A 19674-nucleotide genomic window follows, 5' to 3' on the forward strand; every position below is an offset into this window, starting at 1 on the left:
GAGCCCATTCTCAGGTTCTTTGTGGCGTTACCCAGCAGGTCCGCATAGAGGATGATTAGGACCATGGGCCTGAGTGCAGGTGTTTGAGATGGTCTGCACTTGGCTGTGCTGGGGGATGGTCTGTATGTCAAGTTGCTCTGATTGGTTAATAAATAAAACCTGATCGGCCGTGGCTAGGCAGGATAAAAGGACAGAAAGGCAGAAGGAGACGCTGCAGCCGCCGCAATGACCAGAGAGGCTGCAGCCGCCGCCATGACTAGCAGCATGTGAAGACGCCAGTAAGCCACCAGCCACATGGCAAGGTATAGATGTATGGAAATGGATCAATTTAAGATAAAAGCACAGTTAGCAAGATAAGGACAGTTAGCAGGAAGCCTGCCACGGCCATGCAGTTTGCAAGCAATATAAGTGTCTGTGTTTATTTGGTTGGGTCTGAGCGGCTGTGGGACTGGCGGGTGACAAAGATTTGTCCTGACTGTGGGCAAGGCGGAAAACTCTAGCTACAGACCCTGTCTCCAAAACCAATAAATAAATAAATAAATAATCCAATTAAAATGGAATACAGATCTAAACAGAAAATTCTCAACAGAAGAATCTCAAATGACTGAAAGACATTTAAGGAATTGCTAAACATCCTTTATCCATCAGGGAAATGCAAATCAAAACAACTCTGAGATACCATCTTACACGTGTCAAAATGGCTATGATCAAAAACACTTAAGACAGCTTATGTTGGAGAGGATGTAAAGCAAGGGGAACACTCCTCCATTGTTGGTGGGAGTGCAAACTTGTACATCAACTTTGTAAATCAGTATGGCTGTTTCTCAGAAATTTGGGAATAAAACTACCTCAAGACACAGCTATACCAATTGCTGTGGGACAGTCTGTATGTCAAATTGCTCTGATTGGTCAATAAATAAAACACTGATTGGCCAGTGGCCAGGCAGGAAGTAGGTGGGACAAGGAGAGAGGAGAATTGTGGGAAGCAGAAGGCTGAGGCGGAGAGTCACTGCAGCCGCCGCCATGACCAGCAGCATGTGAAGACGCCGGTAAGCCACCAGCCACGTGGCAAGGTATAGATTTATGGGAATGGTTAATTTAAGATAAAAGAACAGTTAGCAAGAAGCCTGCCACGGCCATACAGTTTGTAAGCAATATAAGTCTCTGTGTTTACTTGGTTGGGTCTGAGCGGCTGTGGGACTGGCGGGTGACAAAGATTTGTCCTGACTGTGGGCAAAGCAGGAAAACTCTAGCTACAAATGGCGCCCAACGTGTTGGCAAGAGTTTCCACCTAAAACCTGAGAAAAGATTCTAAAATGGAGCTAAAAACAGTTTCCTAATTGTCTCTCTCAAATGAGCGGCAGCCTGCCAGTTTGAGCTACTGGCGGGTTCCTAGCGTGTGAGCTCGGTCTGCAGTATGGCGGGAATGAGGCCTCTGCAAGTGGCACATTAAGCTGCGTGGTGGATTTAGCCTTTACTAGTACAAAACAAAAAGAGGTTTCTGGGCTACACGCTGCTTGGATAAAAGCACAGACCCACGATGGCTCCCAGAGCTGGCGGAAAACGTACCACCGCCATGTTGGGAAGCTGAAGTGGGTGGAGCCAGCAGCCACAGCGCCGTTTCAGGCTTAGAAGGCTGCAGTTTAAAGTAATAGGCTCAAGGTAATATAAAACATAAGCCACATAAAGATGGCTACCACACAGAGAATCTGGATTATGTTCTCTTTGATATTCGTAACTGAAGAGAAACATATGATTGCAAAAGCTGTTGAGTTATGCCAAAATGTGTGTTTTAAAGGTACCTTAACTTCAAAATTTGGATGTAAGGATATGTTGCTTTGGAAAGGAGGCTCTGCTTTTGTTTCCACAGAAAGCCAGAGGCTATGGATTTGTTCCAGATTAAGATACATCAGGTTTGACCAGCCAAGACCACCTGAAAGGTCTCCAATGACACCATGGCCCAGATGATCCAACATCCAGAATCGTTTCAAGGCAACTGGCTCAGACGATACTGTCTCACGGACTACTCCATGATCCTAAAATTTTCTTTGTGTCCCCATAAGATACAGCGCCCCCCTCCAGCAGGAAGTAGTAAGAGAAGCTACGCCCAAATTCCCAAATATACCAAGCTGACTTTGGAGATGTGTAAAAGTTAAAACCTTCCTTTTAAAAAAAAGAAAGGGGAAGTGCTGTGGGACAGTCTGTATGTCAAATTGCTCTGATTGGTCAATAAATAAAACACTGATTGGCCAGTGGCCAGGCAGGAAGTAGGTGGGACAAGGAGAGAGGAGAATTGTGGGAAGCAGAAGGCTGAGGCGGAGAGTCACTGCAGCCGCCGCCATGACCAGCAGCATGTGAAGACGCCGGTAAGCCACCAGCCACGTGGCAAGGTATAGATTTATGGGAATGGTTAATTTAAGATAAAAGAACAGTTAGCAAGAAGCCTGCCACGGCCATACAGTTTGTAAGCAATATAAGTCTCTGTGTTTACTTGGTTGGGTCTGAGCGGCTGTGGGACTGGCGGGTGACAAAGATTTGTCCTGACTGTGGGCAAAGCAGGAAAACTCTAGCTACAACCAATCTTGGACATATACCCAAGGAATGCTCAATCATACCACAAGGACACTTGCTCAACTATGTTCACAGCAGTTTTATTCATAATATCCAGAACCTGGGAACAACCTAGATGTCCTTCAACTGAAGAATGGATAAAGAAAACATGGTACATTTACACAATGGAGTACTACTCAGCTATTAAAAACAATATAATGAAATTTGCAGGCAAATAAAACTAGAAAAAAATCATCCTGAGTGAGGTAACCCAGACCTAGAAATACAAACATGGTATGTACTCACACATAAGTGGATATTAGCTCTAAAGCAAAGGATAACCAGGCTACAATCCACAGACCCAGAGAGGCTAAGTAACAAGGAGGACCCAAAGGGTGACTCTAGTATCTCCCTGGGAAGGGAAAATAGAAGAGATCTCCTGGGTAGACTGGGGTGGGAACATAGGGAATCAGATTGGGTGGGTTGGAGGGGGAGAGTACTGAAAGAGATGACTGGAAAAGAGGTGCATTTCACGGTCAGATAGAAACCTGGTGCAAGGGAAACTCCCAGGAATCTACAAGGATGACCTACAAGGATGACCACAGCTAAGACTCCTAGCAATAGCAGATACATAGCCTGAACTGGCCATCTCCTGTGACCATGCAAAACTTCCAATGGAGGGATTGGGACACCAACACCCAGCCACAAAACCTTCAACTTACAGTCTGTCCTGCCCATGGATGTACTGAGGTAAGGAAGACACAGAGATTGTGGGAATGGCCAAACAGTGAGTGGTCCAGCCTGAGAACCATGCCACAAGGGGGAGCCAACCTCTGACACTGTTTCGAGCACAAGGACCCAGAAGCATATAGCCCAGAGACCTATGATAAAACCAAACATAATTGGCAAAAAAAAAAAAAAAACTCATAGACTTGTGTCTAACCCAGTTGTCATCAGATACTCTTCACCAAGCAACTGATGGAAACAGATGAAGACCCACAGTCAAATGTGGTGATATACTATGCACCCCAATAAAACTTATCTGGTGATGAGAGGACAGAGCCAGCCACTAGATTAGACATAAAGACAAGACAGCGATAGCACACACCCTTAATCCTATCACTCGGGAGACAGATCTGGATCTCTGTGAGTTCAAGGGCACACTGGAAACAGAGCCAGGTTTGGTGGCACACACCTTTAATCCCAACACTTGAGATCTCATGCCTTTGCTTAGGAAGCACACACACCTTTAATCCCAGGAAGTAAGATGGCAGGGCATAAAAAGGTATATAAAGTGTGAGGAAAGAGGAACTCACTGTCTTGAGACTGAGGATTTCCTAGAGGTAAGAGCTTGTGGCTGGCTTATTCTGCTTCTCTGATCTTTCAGCTTTCACCCCAATATTTGGCTCTGAACTTTTTTTATTAATAAGATTCATGTTACATTTGGTGCCCAACATGGGGCTGAATGATTATTTATATAAGTAGCTGAGGGACCGTGGGGCGGGGCAGGACCTGAGAAAACTGACGACTACATTTGCCAGTGCCCCAATCAGAAGGAAGTAGCCTAGACCACTATGCCCACATTCCCAAAAAAAAGGATTATTGATGTTTGTGTTTGTTTAGATTGTTGGTTATAAATTGTTATTGGTCATAGTCAATCTCTAAAAGAAAGGGGGATATGATATAGAAATGTAAGATATAGAAATGACAGGATAAAGGATAGATTATTGAATCTATGCTGAAAAGAAAAAAAGGATATATATGATAAGATAAAAGGTAGATTATTTAATCTACTCTGAAAAAAAAGTATAGAAATGATGGATAAAAGGTAGATTATTGAATCTACTCTGAAAAAAGAGAATATGGATATGATAAGATAAAAAGATAAATTAATGAATCAACTTTTAAAAAGCAACTACTAGTTTTAAATATTTTACATTGGACTAGATTTTTATATATTATATACAAATTATGTATATTGATACAAATTTGAGATTGATTTTGTTAGAAAATACTGTACATATATTTCTGATCTTGTTCAAGGTATTGTACATATACAGTTCATTTAACAATGTAATGCAAATTGCTAGTCCTTGAAAGTTATTTTTTGTTTGTTTGTTTTTTTGTTTTTCAAGACAGGGTTTCTCTGTGTAGCTTTGCGCCTTTTCCTGGAACTCACTTGGTAGCCCAGGCTGGCCTCGAACTCACAGAGATCCACCTGCCTCTGCCTCCCAAGTGCCGGGATTAAAGGCGTGCGCCACCACTGCCCTGCAAAAGTTATTATTACCAACTAATTGGGATATAAAGAAATGAAAGTTAATAGTCATTACAATCAAACTTGTAGTCATATTAGGTATGTTTTCAAGGTTAAACAGAAATACATTTTAGATAGACAGGTCATCCTGAAACACTTCAGAGATCTATAGAATATGGCATTTAAGATGTTTTAGTAAAATAGATTCTATTTTTTATTACTATGAGACATGTCTGCTGCTGGCAGCACCAATCTACTTCAGAGAAGATGTTGTGCATTGAAGAAACTCCTTAATGAGTTTACTTTTTTTGTTGCAAATTAGCCACTGAGCAAGAAAATGTATGTCGACTGCTGACGGTATGCTGTCCAAAATGGACAAGCAGGACACAAAACAAAGGAATGCTGATCCTTGCCAAGACAAGGTAAGGAGACCCTTTAAAAAATCCTGCTTCACAGATGAGTCTGTCAGATATGCTAGGCCTGTAGGCTGAAGATGGATGTCCCAATGTTGTAGAGAAATCTTGGGTGATTGTCCAGGCAGTCAGATGTTTCTGTCATTTCTCACACATTTTGGAAGTCACTTCCTGCTTATTCAGTAAATATTATTCCCTTCTCAGGTTCTGAGGGAGTTGAAAATTAGATAGTTATAGTTTTCTTTGTTAACATATTCAGAAAAGAAACTCACTAAGGTGCATAAGTGTATAAATTTGAAAGACATCAAAAGATAGTTTTCAGTTGGCAAAACAAGTTAGGATAGAAAGTGTATTAGGTGCAAAATTTTGGAATCACCAAAATAGGCTAAATAAAGGAGTTTTCTGTCTGAATCTGTTAAATGTTAATGGACTGGACATTGTTAATGTAATTCTTGACTATATATATTGCATATCCTTATTGTACTTATTGTATATAGTTTTTCTTACATAGTTATAACCTTTTATTATTTTAGAGAAAAAGGGGGAAATGTGATGATATATTGTGCACCCCAATAAAATTTATCTGGGGATCAGAGGACAGAGCCAGCCACTAGATTAGACATAGAGGCCAGACAGTAATAGCACACACGCCTTTAACCCCAGGAAGTAAGATGGCAGGGCATAAAAAGGTATATAAAGTATGAGGAAACAGGAACTCACTGTCTAGAGACTGAGGATTTCCTCGAGGTAGAGATTGTGGCTGGCTTGTTCTGCTTCTCTGATCTTTCAGCTTTCATCCCCATAATTGGCTCTGAGTTTATTAATAAGACTACATGCTACAGTCAAACATTAGGCTGAGCTTGGGGAATCCTGCTGAAGAGAGGGTGGAAGAACTGTACCAGCCAGAGGGCTCAAGGACATCACAAGAAAACCCACAGAATCATCTAACCTGGGCTCATAGGAGCTCAGAGAGTCTGAACCAACAACCAGGGAGCCTGCATGGGACTGACGTAGGCCTTCTACATATATGTGACAGTTGTCTAGCTTGGTCTACTTGTGGGAATCCAAACAGTGGGAGCAGGGGCTGTCCCTCTGACTCATTTTCTGGCTTTTGGGAACCTATTCCTCATACTGGGTCACCTTGCCCAGCCTTAATACAACAGGAGGTGTCTAGTCTTATGTCAACTTGATATGGCATGCTTTGTTGATATTCATGGAAGGCACGCCCTTTCCTGAAAAGAAATGGAGGAGTGGATGGAGGGAGCAGAGGGGAGGTGGTAGGAGGGAATAAGAGGAGAGGAGGAAACAGAAACTATGGTTGAGATGTAAAATAAATAAATAAGTTTAATTAATAAAATAAATCCTTTATAGTATCAATTTTACTACTTCAAATTTCTCCTGCATCAGTAGCATATATTTTCTATTTCAGAGAAAATGGAGGAAATTTTAAGCATTTTATGGCAGATACTTATGCTGAATTATTGAGATTCTGGGTTTAAACAAAATATACTAATTGTCTAATAATAAACTAAACAACTTCAGAATTCAGCATGGGGCAATATATTATCTCAAATACAGAAAAATAAATGTGACATACAAAATGTGTTGGAAGTGGGGACCTGTTAAAAGGGATGTATGTGAGTAGCTGAGCCACAGTTATTTTTTTCCCTTCTATCTTGTCTGTGTATTCCAAAATGACTACAATAGAAATTAACTGTTAGGCTGACATGATGACACAAGCTCAAAATTATAGGTCAAAAAAGACTATCAGGATAATCAGACTTCCAGGCCAACTGGGCTGCATAGCCAGACCTCTCAAAATAATATACCAAACAATATAAAATGCCATTTTAGAGTAAGGGATTAATGATGGTGTGAGAGTATGAGTACATGGCTTCACCAGACTTTGTAAACTACAACCCACTGGACAGACTTAAAGGAGCAGTTAGGCCTCTTCATGATATGTCAGTGGACATATAAAAGAGGTATAATTTATGCTGGTCTTCTCTGCAAAACCGATAACCCCTTTAATGTGGAAATGATAGGACAACTGTGGTGAGTGAAGCCAAGGATCCCGTTGTTAACGAATACAAAAGGATTCACAATGGCTAAAATAAGCAAAACCAAAACATAAGAGTGAAGAAAGACTTATTATCTGCAACATGCAAGGAGAGCACAAGGGCTATTTTCAAAGCAAAGCTCTCCTGGAACAAAGAAGCATGGGCATTTTATTCAGGGATCTATACATATTCATAAGGGGTGGACCCATTCCTAAGAATGTTCAGCTTAAGGTCAGAGAGCACATGTCTAAGGAGATTAAAGTGATGAGCAGGAATGCTTTTCTCTGGGCAGGCTCAGCTTATACCATAAAATTCTAGCAGAAAGTAAATGAAAAAACACCTTGAAGGAACATTAATACAGGAGTCTGTCCTGAAAGTAAAGGTCAGCTCTCTCTCTCTCTCTCTCTCTCTCTCTCTCTCTCTCTCTCTCTCTCTCTCTCTCTCTCTCTCTCTCTCTCTCTCTCTCTCAGCAGCAGAATCTCCTCCTTGCTCTCAGCATCCCACCCCCAGCAACAATATTCCAATAAAGAGGCCAATTTCCACAGCTGTCACTCTGCCTTCCTCTGGGTGGAATTTAAAACAATGTACATGTTCAAGAAGCTTACTAAATCAGAATACGTGGGGTCCAACATTTCTATTGAAATTATTGGACAGGGTCTAATTGGGCTTCATTAGCACAAATTCAATGATTATAAGGAAAATAGATATTAAGGGCCCAAGGCGATAGAGATGGCTCAGTGGTTAAAAGCACTTGCTAGTCTTCCAGAGGACCCAGTTTCAGTACCTAACACCCACAGCAAGTGCCCTACAACTGTTCATAATTGCAGTTCTAGGAGATTCAATATCCTCTTCTAGCTCCTAGAGGAACTGCATGCACAAGTACACATACATTCAGGCACAAACATACACACGTAAATAATACATACATACATTTTTTTTTTCGAGACAGGGTTTCTCTGTGTAGCTTTGGAGCCTGTCCTGGATCTCACATTGTAGACCAGGCTGGGATCGAATTCAGAGATCCGCCTGGCTCTGCCTCCGGAGTGCTGGGACTAAAGGCGTGCGCTACTGCCACCCGGCATAATACGCATTTTGTAAGAGTCCCAGAAGTATTCACCTTCACAGGTAGCGAGTTTAGAAAAACAGTTGGTCTGTGCAGTGGAGGGGTGCTGTGGATATTACTTTGTATGCTGTGAATATGTTGCTCTAATTGGTAAATAAAGTACTGATTGGCCAGTAGCCAGGCAGGAAATATAGGTAGCACAAAGAAAGAGGAGAAATCTGGGAATAAGAAGGCTGAGTCAGGAGTCACCAGCCAGACACAGAGGAAGCAAGATGTAAAAGTACCAGTAAGCCACAAGCCATGTAGCAACTTATACATTTGGGTTAATTTAAGATATAAGAACTAGATAGCAAAAAGCCTGCCACGGCCATACAGTTTATAAATAATATAAAGTCTGTGTATTTACTTGGGCCTGAGCGGCTGCAGGAGCCATGTGGACACAGGAAAACTCCAGCCACAAATGGCGCCAGAACATGGGGCAAGAGTTTCCACCTAAAACCTGAGAAAGCCTAAAAGAAAAAGATTCTAAAACAGAGCTAAAAACGGCTTTCTAGTTGTCTCTCTCAGGTTAGCCACAGCCTGCATGCTTGAACTACTATATGGCAGGTTCCTGGCGTGCACACTTCACCTGCAGTATGGTGGGAATGAGGCATCTGCAAACTGCACATTACATTGCTTGGTGGATTTAGCCTTTGCTAGTACAGGACCCCTCCCCCCTCAAAAAAAAAAAAAAAAAAGGTTTCTGAGCTACATGCAGCTTTGACAGAAGCATAGACCCACTGTTTCTGAGAGTTGATGGTACACATGGCTCCCAGACCCAGAGCTGGTGGTAAACATACCACTGCCATGTTGGGAAGCTGAGGTGGGCAGAAAATGCTACAGTTTAAAGCAATAGATCACAATAAGACAGATTAAGGGGCTGGAGAGATGGCTCAGAGGTTAAGAACACTGGCTGTTCTTCCAAAGGTCCTGAGTTCAATTCCCAGCACCCACATGGTGGCTCACAACCATCTGAAATGAGATCTAGCTCCCTCTTCTGGCCTGCAGGGATATGTGCAGACAGAATACTGTATACATAATAAATAAATAAATCTTTTAAAAAAAAAGACAGATTAAGATGGGATAAACCTCTAAACCATTTACAATGTGTTTTTATGTATGTAGGCTTGGAAGAGAGAAAAAATGTAATATATTCAGTTATATAAAGAAATAGATAAGTTTTAAAAAATAAAGTCTTTAAAGAGAAAGTAAAAGTAATATAAAAATAAGCCACATAAAGATGGATATCACACAGAGAATATGGATTGTGTTGTCTTTGGCATTTTGAACTGCAGAAAGACATTTGATTGTAAAGGCTGTTCAGTTAAACCAATATGTATATTTTAAAGGTACCTTGACTTCAAAATGTGGATCTAAGGATACGTTGTTTTGGAAAGGAGGCTCTGCTTTTGTTTCCACAGAAAGCAAGAGGCTGTGGATTTGTTCAAGATTAAGATACATCAGGTTGGACCAGCCAAGACCCCCTGAAAGGTCTCCGATGACACCATGGCACAGATGATCCAACATCCAGAACGGTTTAAAGGCAACTGGCCCAGACAATACAGCCTCATGGACTACTCCATAATCCTAAAATTTTCTTTATGTCCCCATAAGAATACAGCACCCTCATCCAGCAGGAAGTAGTATGAGAAGGTATGCTCAAATTCCCAAATATACCAAGCTGGCTTTGGAGATGGAATTGGCTCACTCCTTCTCTAAACCCAAGCATATTGCTAAAATAAAAGGTTGAGAGATTCTCCTGTCCCATATCAGAAGAGCCCTCTGGTGTGGGACGAGAAAAAACACTATTTTTATTTAAAGCAGTTTGATTATAAATACAATCTCTTTCTAAAGAAGAAAAGGGGATAGTATAGATATAATAGGATGAAAGGGTAGATTAATGAGCCTACTTTTAAAGAACTTGTTTAGAAATGTTTTACATTGCTATGGATTTTTGTTTATTGATACAAATATAAACTTAATTTTGTTATACTATATATATATATTTCTACTCTCATTGGAGGTATTATGTTTATGTGTAACTCATTTAGAGTGTATGGATAATTAAAAATACAGATTAGCCGGGCAGTGGTGGCGCACGCCTTTAATCCCAGCACTCGGGAGGCAGAGCCAGGTGGATCTCTGTGAGTTCAAGGCCAGCCTGGGCTACCAAGTGAGTCCCAGGAAAGGCGCAAAGCTACACAGAGAAACCCTGTCTCGAAAAACCAAAAAAAAAAAAAAAAAAATACAGATTAATAATTAGTCTTCTATGGCAGTCAAACTTATAGTCATGTTAATTTTTCTAAGTATACATAGATATAATTCAATTAAGTGGGTAATCTTCAAATACTTCAAAGACCTACAGAATACGGCATTTAAAATGTTTTAAAAATTTAGACTTTCTGGACAGTGAGACATGTCTGCTCCTGGAAGCACCAATTTACTTCAAAAAGGAAGATGGGCACTGAAGATACTCTATATAGAGTTTATCCTCTTCTTGGCAAAAATATTCATTTGGGAAAGAAACTGTCCTTGACTGGACTGCCTGATCAACTGGACATGCAGGACCTATAGGAAGGTGACCACTAAACTTTGCTTTGCAAACTGGTCCTTCAGGTTCCTGCTTTGCAGAGGAAACTGCCAGACATTCTACAGGACACAGAAAGAAGTGACTGAGAGACTCTAGGCCTGTGGGCTGAACACAGATGCCCCAACTTTACAGAGGAACTTTGGATAACTGTCCAGGCTGCCAGCTGTCTCTGTCTACTCTCACAAGACTCCTGAAAGTTGCTTGTGTCCTTCTCCCACTTCTCAGGTAATATTATATCCTTCTGAGGTCTTTGATGTAGTTGAAGACTAGATAGTTATAATTACCTTAGTTATGATAAGAGATAAGTTAGATATGAAACTTTAGACTCACAAATATAGGATAAAAAGGATATCTTCTTTAATTTTGCCAAATACAAATAGACTAGATATTATAAAGACTAGGTATTGTAGTTATAATTCTTGTTTTGTTATATGTAATTTTACTATGTTAAAGTTAAAACTCTCCTTTTTGAAAAAAAAGAGAGAAGGGGAAGTGCTGTGGATATTGCTTTGTATGCTGTGAATGTGTTGCTCTGATTGGTTAATAAATAAAGTACTGATTGGCCAGTAGCCAGGCAGGAAATACAGGCAGCACAAAGAGAGAAGAGAAATCTGAGAACAAGAAGGCTGAGTCAGGAGTCACCAGCCAGACACAGAGGAAGCAAGATGTAAAAGTACCAGTAAGCCACGGGCCATGTGGTAACTTATAGAATAGTAGAAATGGGTTAATTTAAGATATAAGAACTAGATAACAAGAAGCCTGCCACAGTCATACAGTTTATAAGTAATATAAAGTCTCTGTGTATTTACTTGGGCCTGAGTGGCTGCAGGAGCCAGGTGGACACAGGAAAACTCCAGCTACAGTGGGGCATACCTGTAATCCCAGCACTCAGGAGGCAGAGTCAGGAGGATCTCTGAGAGTTCGAGGCCAGCCTGGTCTACACAGTGAGTTCCAAGACAGCCAGGGCTATTACACTGAGAAATCCTGTCTTGAAAAAAAAAAGAAAGAAAGAAAAAACAACTGGGAGCCGGGCAATGGTGGCACACACCTTTAGTCCCAGCTCTTGGAGGCTTTGGCAGGTGGATCTCTGAATTCGAGGCCAGCCTGGTCTACAAAGCAAGTTCCTTGACAGCCAGAACTGAGCAAAGCTGTTTTAAAAAAAAAAAAAAAAACAAGAAAAAGAAAGAAAAGAAAAATAGCTAGTATTATTCCTAGGCACTTCTGGAGTCACATGTCTGCGTATGCGCTGTCAGCAGTCAGACAAAATGCTTAGTCACTCATATAATCTGTGCACAATGTGATCATGTAATCTGCACAGAGCTGTTTGGGTGGGATCTCCACCACACAGCTCCTCCCCAACCCCACCCCTTCAGAGCCTGCCAAACACAGCTCCTCCCCCATTGAGGCTAAGGACGACACCCACTGGGGATATATAAGTGGACTCCTGGTTCTTCCAGTCTTGTCCCTTTCTCCTTTCTGCAGGGCCAGTGAATCACCAGGGAATGCTTCACCCATTAAACCTGGGCTTTCCAACTCGGTCTGATTTGGTTTTTTGCAAAGGTGGAGAGGCCTTCCTTCCACAGGCCTAAAACTTATCATTTGGAGGTTCCACGGAGGGGGAGGTTGATTTTTCCCCATTGGCCCAGGGCCACTTGGTGGGAAAACAGACCTCTCCCCCACATCTGCTTTCTGCCAGACTTAGATTGGCTCTTGGTTGGGTAAGTTGCCCCTTTCAAGTCCTTGTCTAGGAGGCTCAGGGCCTCTTTTTTTTTTTTTCGGGGTGTCTTGCCAGAGATGTGGCCACGCCAGGCCCCCAACCCTTTCCAGTGCAGAGGGCTGCCTCCACTCCACCCAACCCTTTCCGGTGCGGAGGGCTGCCTCGGCTCCACCTGACCCTTTCAGGTACAGATGGATGCCTCCGCTCTACCCGGACCGTTCTGGTGCTGTGGAGGGCTGCCTCCACTCCACCCGACCTGTTCCAGTTTGGAGGGCTGCCTTCACCTCACCCGACCAGTTCCAGAGCAAAGGGCTGCCTCTGTTTCATGGGACCCCTTCTCCAGAAGATGTTCTGTTGAAGGGAATTTCACACACACCCGAGTTTTTTTGACCCAAGACTTACCACAGTGGATGCATTGTGTTAGGCTTCAGGTCCCAGGCATAGACTTGAGAAAGGGCACTTGCCATTCAAAGCCTGATCCCCAAAGACCCTGTTGGGTCTTACAAAATTTATTCAAATTGGGGCTACAGAACTGCCCTATGTCCATGGTTTTTGGGTTCTGTGTTCCCGCCCTCCCTACAGTGTCTTACAGCACTGACCTATTCACTGCTGGAGACACTGACCCCTCCTCCACTTCCCCCAAACTCTACCTACCCAACCCCCTCCTCTGGGGCCAAGAATCTAAGACCAAATTCCTCCCTCATCCTCCTTCCTGTCCTCCCCACCCCTCCCACTACTTCCCCCTGTCTCCCAATGCCTCAACCTACACACTGGCCTAACACCCCCAAATCTTCCCCAGTTTCTTCTCATACTTGGTCTCACGGACTCCTACCTTCCCACCCATTTCATTTCTCAGTCAGCACCAGAAATTACAAAAAGAGAAAAAAGAAAAAAAAAATGTAAAGGCTGAGGAGGATCCCCAAACTCCCCTATAGGAATTGGTGAAAATGGCTCCTAAAGTTTTTAATGCTCGAGAACGACAGCCAAGTCAACCCAACAGACAAGGCTGCAACAGAATACACTCCAAGGCCAAGCCTTAGCAGCTGCTCAGAGGCCGCCAGGGGCCCCAACAAGGGGTCCAAGGGAAGTTGGCCACAAGGCTCCATCCCACCAGAGCTCAGCCCAAGTCAACTCCTCCAAAACCTTGCTTCAAATGTGGAAAGCAGGGCCACTGGTCATGGTATTACCCTGACCCCCAGCCACCCAGAAGGTCATGCCCTGTCTGCCAACAGGCTGGGCACTGGAAATCAGAATGCCCCTGTGCAGGCTCATCCTCTATGCCATGCCATGGAGGTCTCACCAACTCTGGCAACTGGGAACTCCTAAGCCTGGTGGAGAACTGACACAGCCTAGACCTGCTGACTCCCATTGCCCTCTCTTAGTCTAGGGCGACGCTGCAGGTAACGGGTAAGTCCATTGACTTTCTTTTGGACATGGGAGCTACCTATTCTGTTTTGACATCTCACTTAGGTCCTACAGTTCCCTCACCAATTTCTGTCATGGGGGTGGACGGGACCCCTTCCTTCCCACTTAAGACCCTGACACTTCCCTGCATTCTTGCAGGGCGATTCTTCTCACACTCTTTTTTTTAGTCGGTCATACCTGCTTGCCCTGCACCTCTGCTTGGTTGCAATGTTCTCAGCCTTTTGGGGGCCATACTCACCTTGGCCCCCACACTCTCCTGAGTATTTCACAGGTCCATTCACAGGAGGCCCTCCAGATATGTCAGCCTCTGCACCAGCTTCGAGGACACCAGCCAGGAGGTTGAGGCCAATGGACTCATCAAACTCTTCATTGAACTCAGAAGCAGATGCCTGAGGTCCCCAGGATGACAATTAACCAGATGCTCCTCCACTCACACCTCCTGCTGAATGTGAGCTCACCAATTCCCGACTCCTCTTCCCCACGTTGCCCCATGCCTGCAGGAAGTAGTCACACTTGAACCGGTGTCCCTATACCCAAAGTGTCTGGAATGTTTGGGTGGGAGCTCCACCTCACACAGATCCTCCTCAAACCCACCCCTTCAGAGCCCACCAAACACAGCTCCTCCCCAAACCCACCCCTTCAGAGCCCACCAAACACAGATCCTCCCCAAACCCACCCCTTCAGAGCCCACCAAACACAGATCCTCCCCAAACCCACCCCTTCAGAGCCCACCAAACACAGATCCTCCCCAAACCCACCCCTTCAGAGCCCACCAAACACAGATCCTCCCCAAACCCACCCCTTCAGAGCCCACCAAACACAGATCCTCCCCAAACCCACCCCTTCAGAGCCCACCAAACACAGATCCTCCCCAAACCCACCCCTTCAGAGCCCACCAAACACAGCTCCTCCCCAAACCCACCCCTTCAGAGCCCACCAAACACAGATCCTCCCCAAACCCACCCCTTCAGAGCCCACCAAACACAGATCCTCCCCAAACCCACCCCTTCAGAGCCCACCAAACACAGATCCTCCCCAAACCCACCCCTTCAGAGCCCACCAAACACAGATCCTCCCCAAACCCACCCCTTCAGAGCCCACCAAACACAGATCCTCCCCAAACCCACCCCTTCAGAGCCCACCAAACACAGATCCTCCCCAAACCCACCCCTTCAGAGCCCACCAAACACAGATCCTCCCCAAACCCACCCCTTCAGAGCCCACCAAACACAGATCCTCCCCAAACCCACCCCTTCAGAGCCCACCAAACACAGATCCTCCCCAAACCCACCCCTTCAGAGCCCACCAAACACAGATCCTCCCCAATCCCACCCTTTCAAAGCCCACCAAACACAGCTCCTCCCCCAGAGAGGCTCAGGAGCTCCCACAGGGGATACATAAGTGGCATCCCAAAAAACATACTGAGGTTCTTCCAGTCTCGTCCCCTTCTTCTCTCTGTGGGGCTGGGGAATCACCTGGGAACACTTCACCCATTAAACCTGGGCTTTCCAATTTGGTCTGATTCGGTTTGTTGCAAGGTGGAGAGGCCTTCAGGAGGCTTAAAAGTTATCAGGAGCGTAATCACATGATCTATGCACATGCATAAGTAGCTACGTGAGCCCACATATACATGTGCACAGTGACCTATAAAAAAGCAGGCTCTACCCACTCCCTTTCCCCCCTCCCTCTCCCTCTCTCTCTCACCAGAGGTAGCATGTACCTCTCCCTCTCCTTCTTTCACTATATGACTCCATAACTTTAGCACTAACCAATAAAATTCTGATAGCAGAGTACTAAACACCATAGTATCATAGCTACCAGCTCAGGATTTGAAATTCTCTTCAGTTGCTTCTTATGTCTAAAATCTGTCTCCTTCACGAACTTAAAAATTCTTCTGAGCTCCAGGGAGTTGGCTTGAACCCACCCAGAAAGGTCAGATCCACTTCAGCTTGTGGGGTCCAAGCTGTCAGATCCAAGCAGCACTAGATGATTCCACAGGGCTCAAAACAGCAGGAAGACCATCAGCTACCTCAGAATGTCCGACTACCTCAAGAAAAGCCCCTCTCCCACCCCCCAAGAAATTAACCAACACCCACCAAGTCAGCTGGAAGCAGTTACAAGAGACTGGAGCCCCCATCTCTCAGGATCAACTGACCCATGTTCAACTGCTGTTCACACCAATGTTATATTCTAAAAACAGCTGGAAGGAGTCACACCATACAACAGGGCCCACGTGGGAGGTTTATTGAGGGGAAGCGGGGAGAGAAGGGGCAGAAAAGGGGGCAAGGACTGATCCTTGGAGACAAGGAAAAGAAAGAGAAAAAAGACAAGAGGTGGGCAAGGCCTGCCTTTTGTAAGGAAATGTAGCGAATGCGCACAGGGGTGTTCTTAGTGGCTGCCGCTGAGGTCTATCCTGTCAGGACCCTAAGGGCAGGCCAGCACAGATGCCTAAATGCTAACATTCCTCCTTTTGTTTATTATAAAAAGGGGAGGAGTTAGAAAGGGGTAGCAGGTGCGGTGGGGATGAGGTCACCATATGCTCAAGACTGCTTCCTGCTGGCCTGGGGGACGTCGATCATCTCTGGGGGACCTGAGAGAGCTGGGATGCTGACCATGTCCTGGGGAAGCTGGCTGTTTCACTTTACTGTCCAGGCTCTGTGGAACCGTCCAGCACCACTTGGACCTGGAAAGATGCTGTTCAGATGGATCCAAGTCAACTCCCTGGAGCTCACAAGAAATCATGATGAGGTCACAGCCAAGATGGAGGAGAGCCACGTGGTTGCTGTTAATAGTTACATGCACATCCACACAGAATTAAACAGGAGTTGAGTAAATAGAAAGGGAGAACCAGTGTGTGCTGAGCAAGACGAAGCTGGTTTCTCCATCTGATTCACATGTTGCAGCAAACAGAACATTTAGGGCGGGAGAGCAGACAGACACTAGCAGGTCTTGGAGCAAAAAAAAAAGGGGGGGGAAGAAAGTGGAGAATTCTTTCTCAGTTCCCCAACTGCCTGGTCCAAAGAATGGTCAGTGGGTCTCCAAAAGACATCCCAATGGAGGGAGGAGGTGTATGACAGTTCCCAAGGATGAGGCAGAAAGAAAGTCCAAAAGCCTGAATGTTCTGGCGTTGCAGGGATCCTGGGAGGGTCAGATTAAGTGGGCACAAGCTGTTCAGTATGCTGTCACGCAAGAACAGGAGCCGAGGGCTAAGAGCCCAAGAGACACACAGTCGCCTGGTGCCAGGACTTCGAGAAAAGCCAGAAGGCGAGGGGAGGACTGTGCTCAGGAAATGAAGCCACACATCTAGGGGAATATTCCGGTCAGAGGCGGGTGGCCCCACCAGAGACCCAACTGGTGGTACTGAATGGGAGGCAAAGCTGTTGGTGAATGAGAAAGCAGATTTGTTGCAGGTGGAAGAGGACAAATCAGAAAGCAGATGTGTTGCAGGTGGAAGAGAATGGATCAGAAAGCAGATGTGTTGCAGGTGGAAGAGGATGGATCAGAAAGCAGATGTGTTGCAGGTGTAAGGGAGGGGGAGCGCAAAAGAGTGAAAGAGTGAAAAGCTGCATTGGAGTAGGGACTTAATAAGAGAAAGCTTGAAAGCAGGGTACCCCCTCCATCTATCGGGTCGCTGGCAGAAGTTGCAAAGGCCCTGTAAAATACCAGGCAGGATATGGAGTACTGGTAAGCGGTCATTTACCCAGTCCGACTACAAAGGCGGATAAGTTAAGCCCTTATGGTGGTAGGCACATTTTCCATGAGTGAGGTAGAAAAGGTCCAAGGGCTGGAATCTCTATGAGATTCATCGAGGACCCACAAGAAGGCACAAGCTGCTCAGGGGACCCTCATTCAAAAAAGCAGGGGCCGATGGACTAGGAGCCCGAGTGAGATACAGTTGCCTGGTACCAGGACTTCAAGAAAAGCCAGAAGGTGAGGACTGTGCTAGAGAAATGACGCCTCATTCGTGGGAAATGGCCAGAGGTGGAGAAGGGGTGGCTTACCAATCGTCGGTGTTAGATGGAGAGTCCCAGCAATCCGTTAGGTGGGGAAGTAGGGCTGTTGCAGGCAGACCAGGTTCCAGGGTCCCAGCATGTTTCAGACTGCTGGGAGAGCCTTCCTGGTCAGGGAACCAACGTTGTATTTTAAAAAACGGCACAGGAAGGAGTCACACCATACACCAGGGCCCACAGAGGAGATTTACTGAATGGAGGGGAGAGAGAAGGGGGAGAGAAGTGGGCAGGGTTCGGTCCCTGGGGACAAGGAAGGGAAAGAAAAAAGGACTGGAGGTGGGCAAGGCCCGCCTTTTGTAAGGAAATGTAGCGAATGCAGTTGTCGTGGCTGCAGCTGAGGTCTATCCTGTCAGGACCCTGAGGGCAGGCCAGCACAGATGCCTGAATGCTAACAGCTAGGAGTTAGAGAAATCACAAGTGTGAATTTTGTTTGGAGTCTTTCTCGGTAGTTCAGGGAGACTTTATCACTACAGTGGGAAACAGAAAGGAAAAATAGGGGGAAAGTGACAGAAAAGGTCAGATCAGGATGACATTTTCAGTATGAAGCCTTGCAAAAAAGGGACAGTGTTGTGGGTATGTCTCAATGATAGAATGCTCACTTAACATTCTCCATGGACTGGGTTTCATGGTCAACAGAAACTGTCATGGACTTAGCTACAGGAAAATGAAATTTTATATTCATCCTCAAACCAGAAGCACAATTAAAGAGCAAATCTCAAGGAAAGTAGTCACAACATTTGTGACATCTGGGATTCATTTCTATACTTGCAGCTATTAATTATGTAATACCGTGATACTTTAAAATTCATAAATGATAGTGAGGGTATATACTGGGTATTACCTTTCCTTCAGTATACACCCAAAGTATAAAGAGTCTAGGTTTTTAATACAATAAGTCTACTTCAAGAAATATATTACAAACAATTCAATATAGTAAAAATCAATACATAAAAATTCATTTTATAGAAAGGACATCTTTAAGAAATGTATAAATGTGCTTTCCTGATTCACATTTCTTTCATGGATTTCCCTACAGATGACACTTCTTTTTGTATTAGAAAGCAAAAAGCTCAATATATATATATAACATACATGAGCTGTGACATTTAAAGAGTGTATTTGGGGCTGAGGATCATCAAGCACAGTTGGTAGGATGCTTACCTGGCATACACAAAGCTCTAGGCTTGATTCCAAACCACATATGAACTGAGTATGGAGGTTCAGAGCTGTTATCCCAGCACTTAAGAAGTGGAGACAGGAAGATCAGATCATTCTCAGCTACAGCTAGCTTGAGCTGCATAAGAGTCTGAGTCTCTCTCTCTCTCTCTGAGTCTCTGAGTCTCTCTCTCTCTCTGGTTTTTTTTTTTTGAGACAGAGTTTCTCTGTGTAACAGCCCTGTAGACCAGGCTGGCCTTGAACCCATAGAGATCTACCTGCCTTTGCCCCCTGAGTGCTGGGATTAAAGGTGTGTGCCACCACTGCCTGGCTATCTTTTTTATTAAGGTAATTTTATCACAGTTTCAATTTTCTAAGAAGTGTCTATTCCACATTTT

General features: G+C 44.5%; 1 protein-coding gene across 1 annotated transcript in view; it reads right to left on the minus strand.

Annotated features, from left to right (window-relative positions):
• The window catches only part of LOC143266776 (protein VCF1-like), a 463727-nt gene that overhangs the window by 439567 nt on the left and 4486 nt on the right, over nucleotides 1-19674 (minus strand). The window contains exon 2 of the mRNA XM_076562435.1: nucleotides 18113-18224. Within this exon, the coding sequence (XP_076418550.1) occupies nucleotides 18113-18224 (112 nt within the window). The remainder of the gene's footprint in view (nucleotides 1-18112; nucleotides 18225-19674) is intronic.

The sequence above is a fragment of the Peromyscus maniculatus genome, chromosome X (genome assembly GCF_049852395.1).
Source record: "Peromyscus maniculatus bairdii isolate BWxNUB_F1_BW_parent chromosome X, HU_Pman_BW_mat_3.1, whole genome shotgun sequence".
Taxonomy (NCBI): Eukaryota; Metazoa; Chordata; class Mammalia; order Rodentia; family Cricetidae; genus Peromyscus; species Peromyscus maniculatus.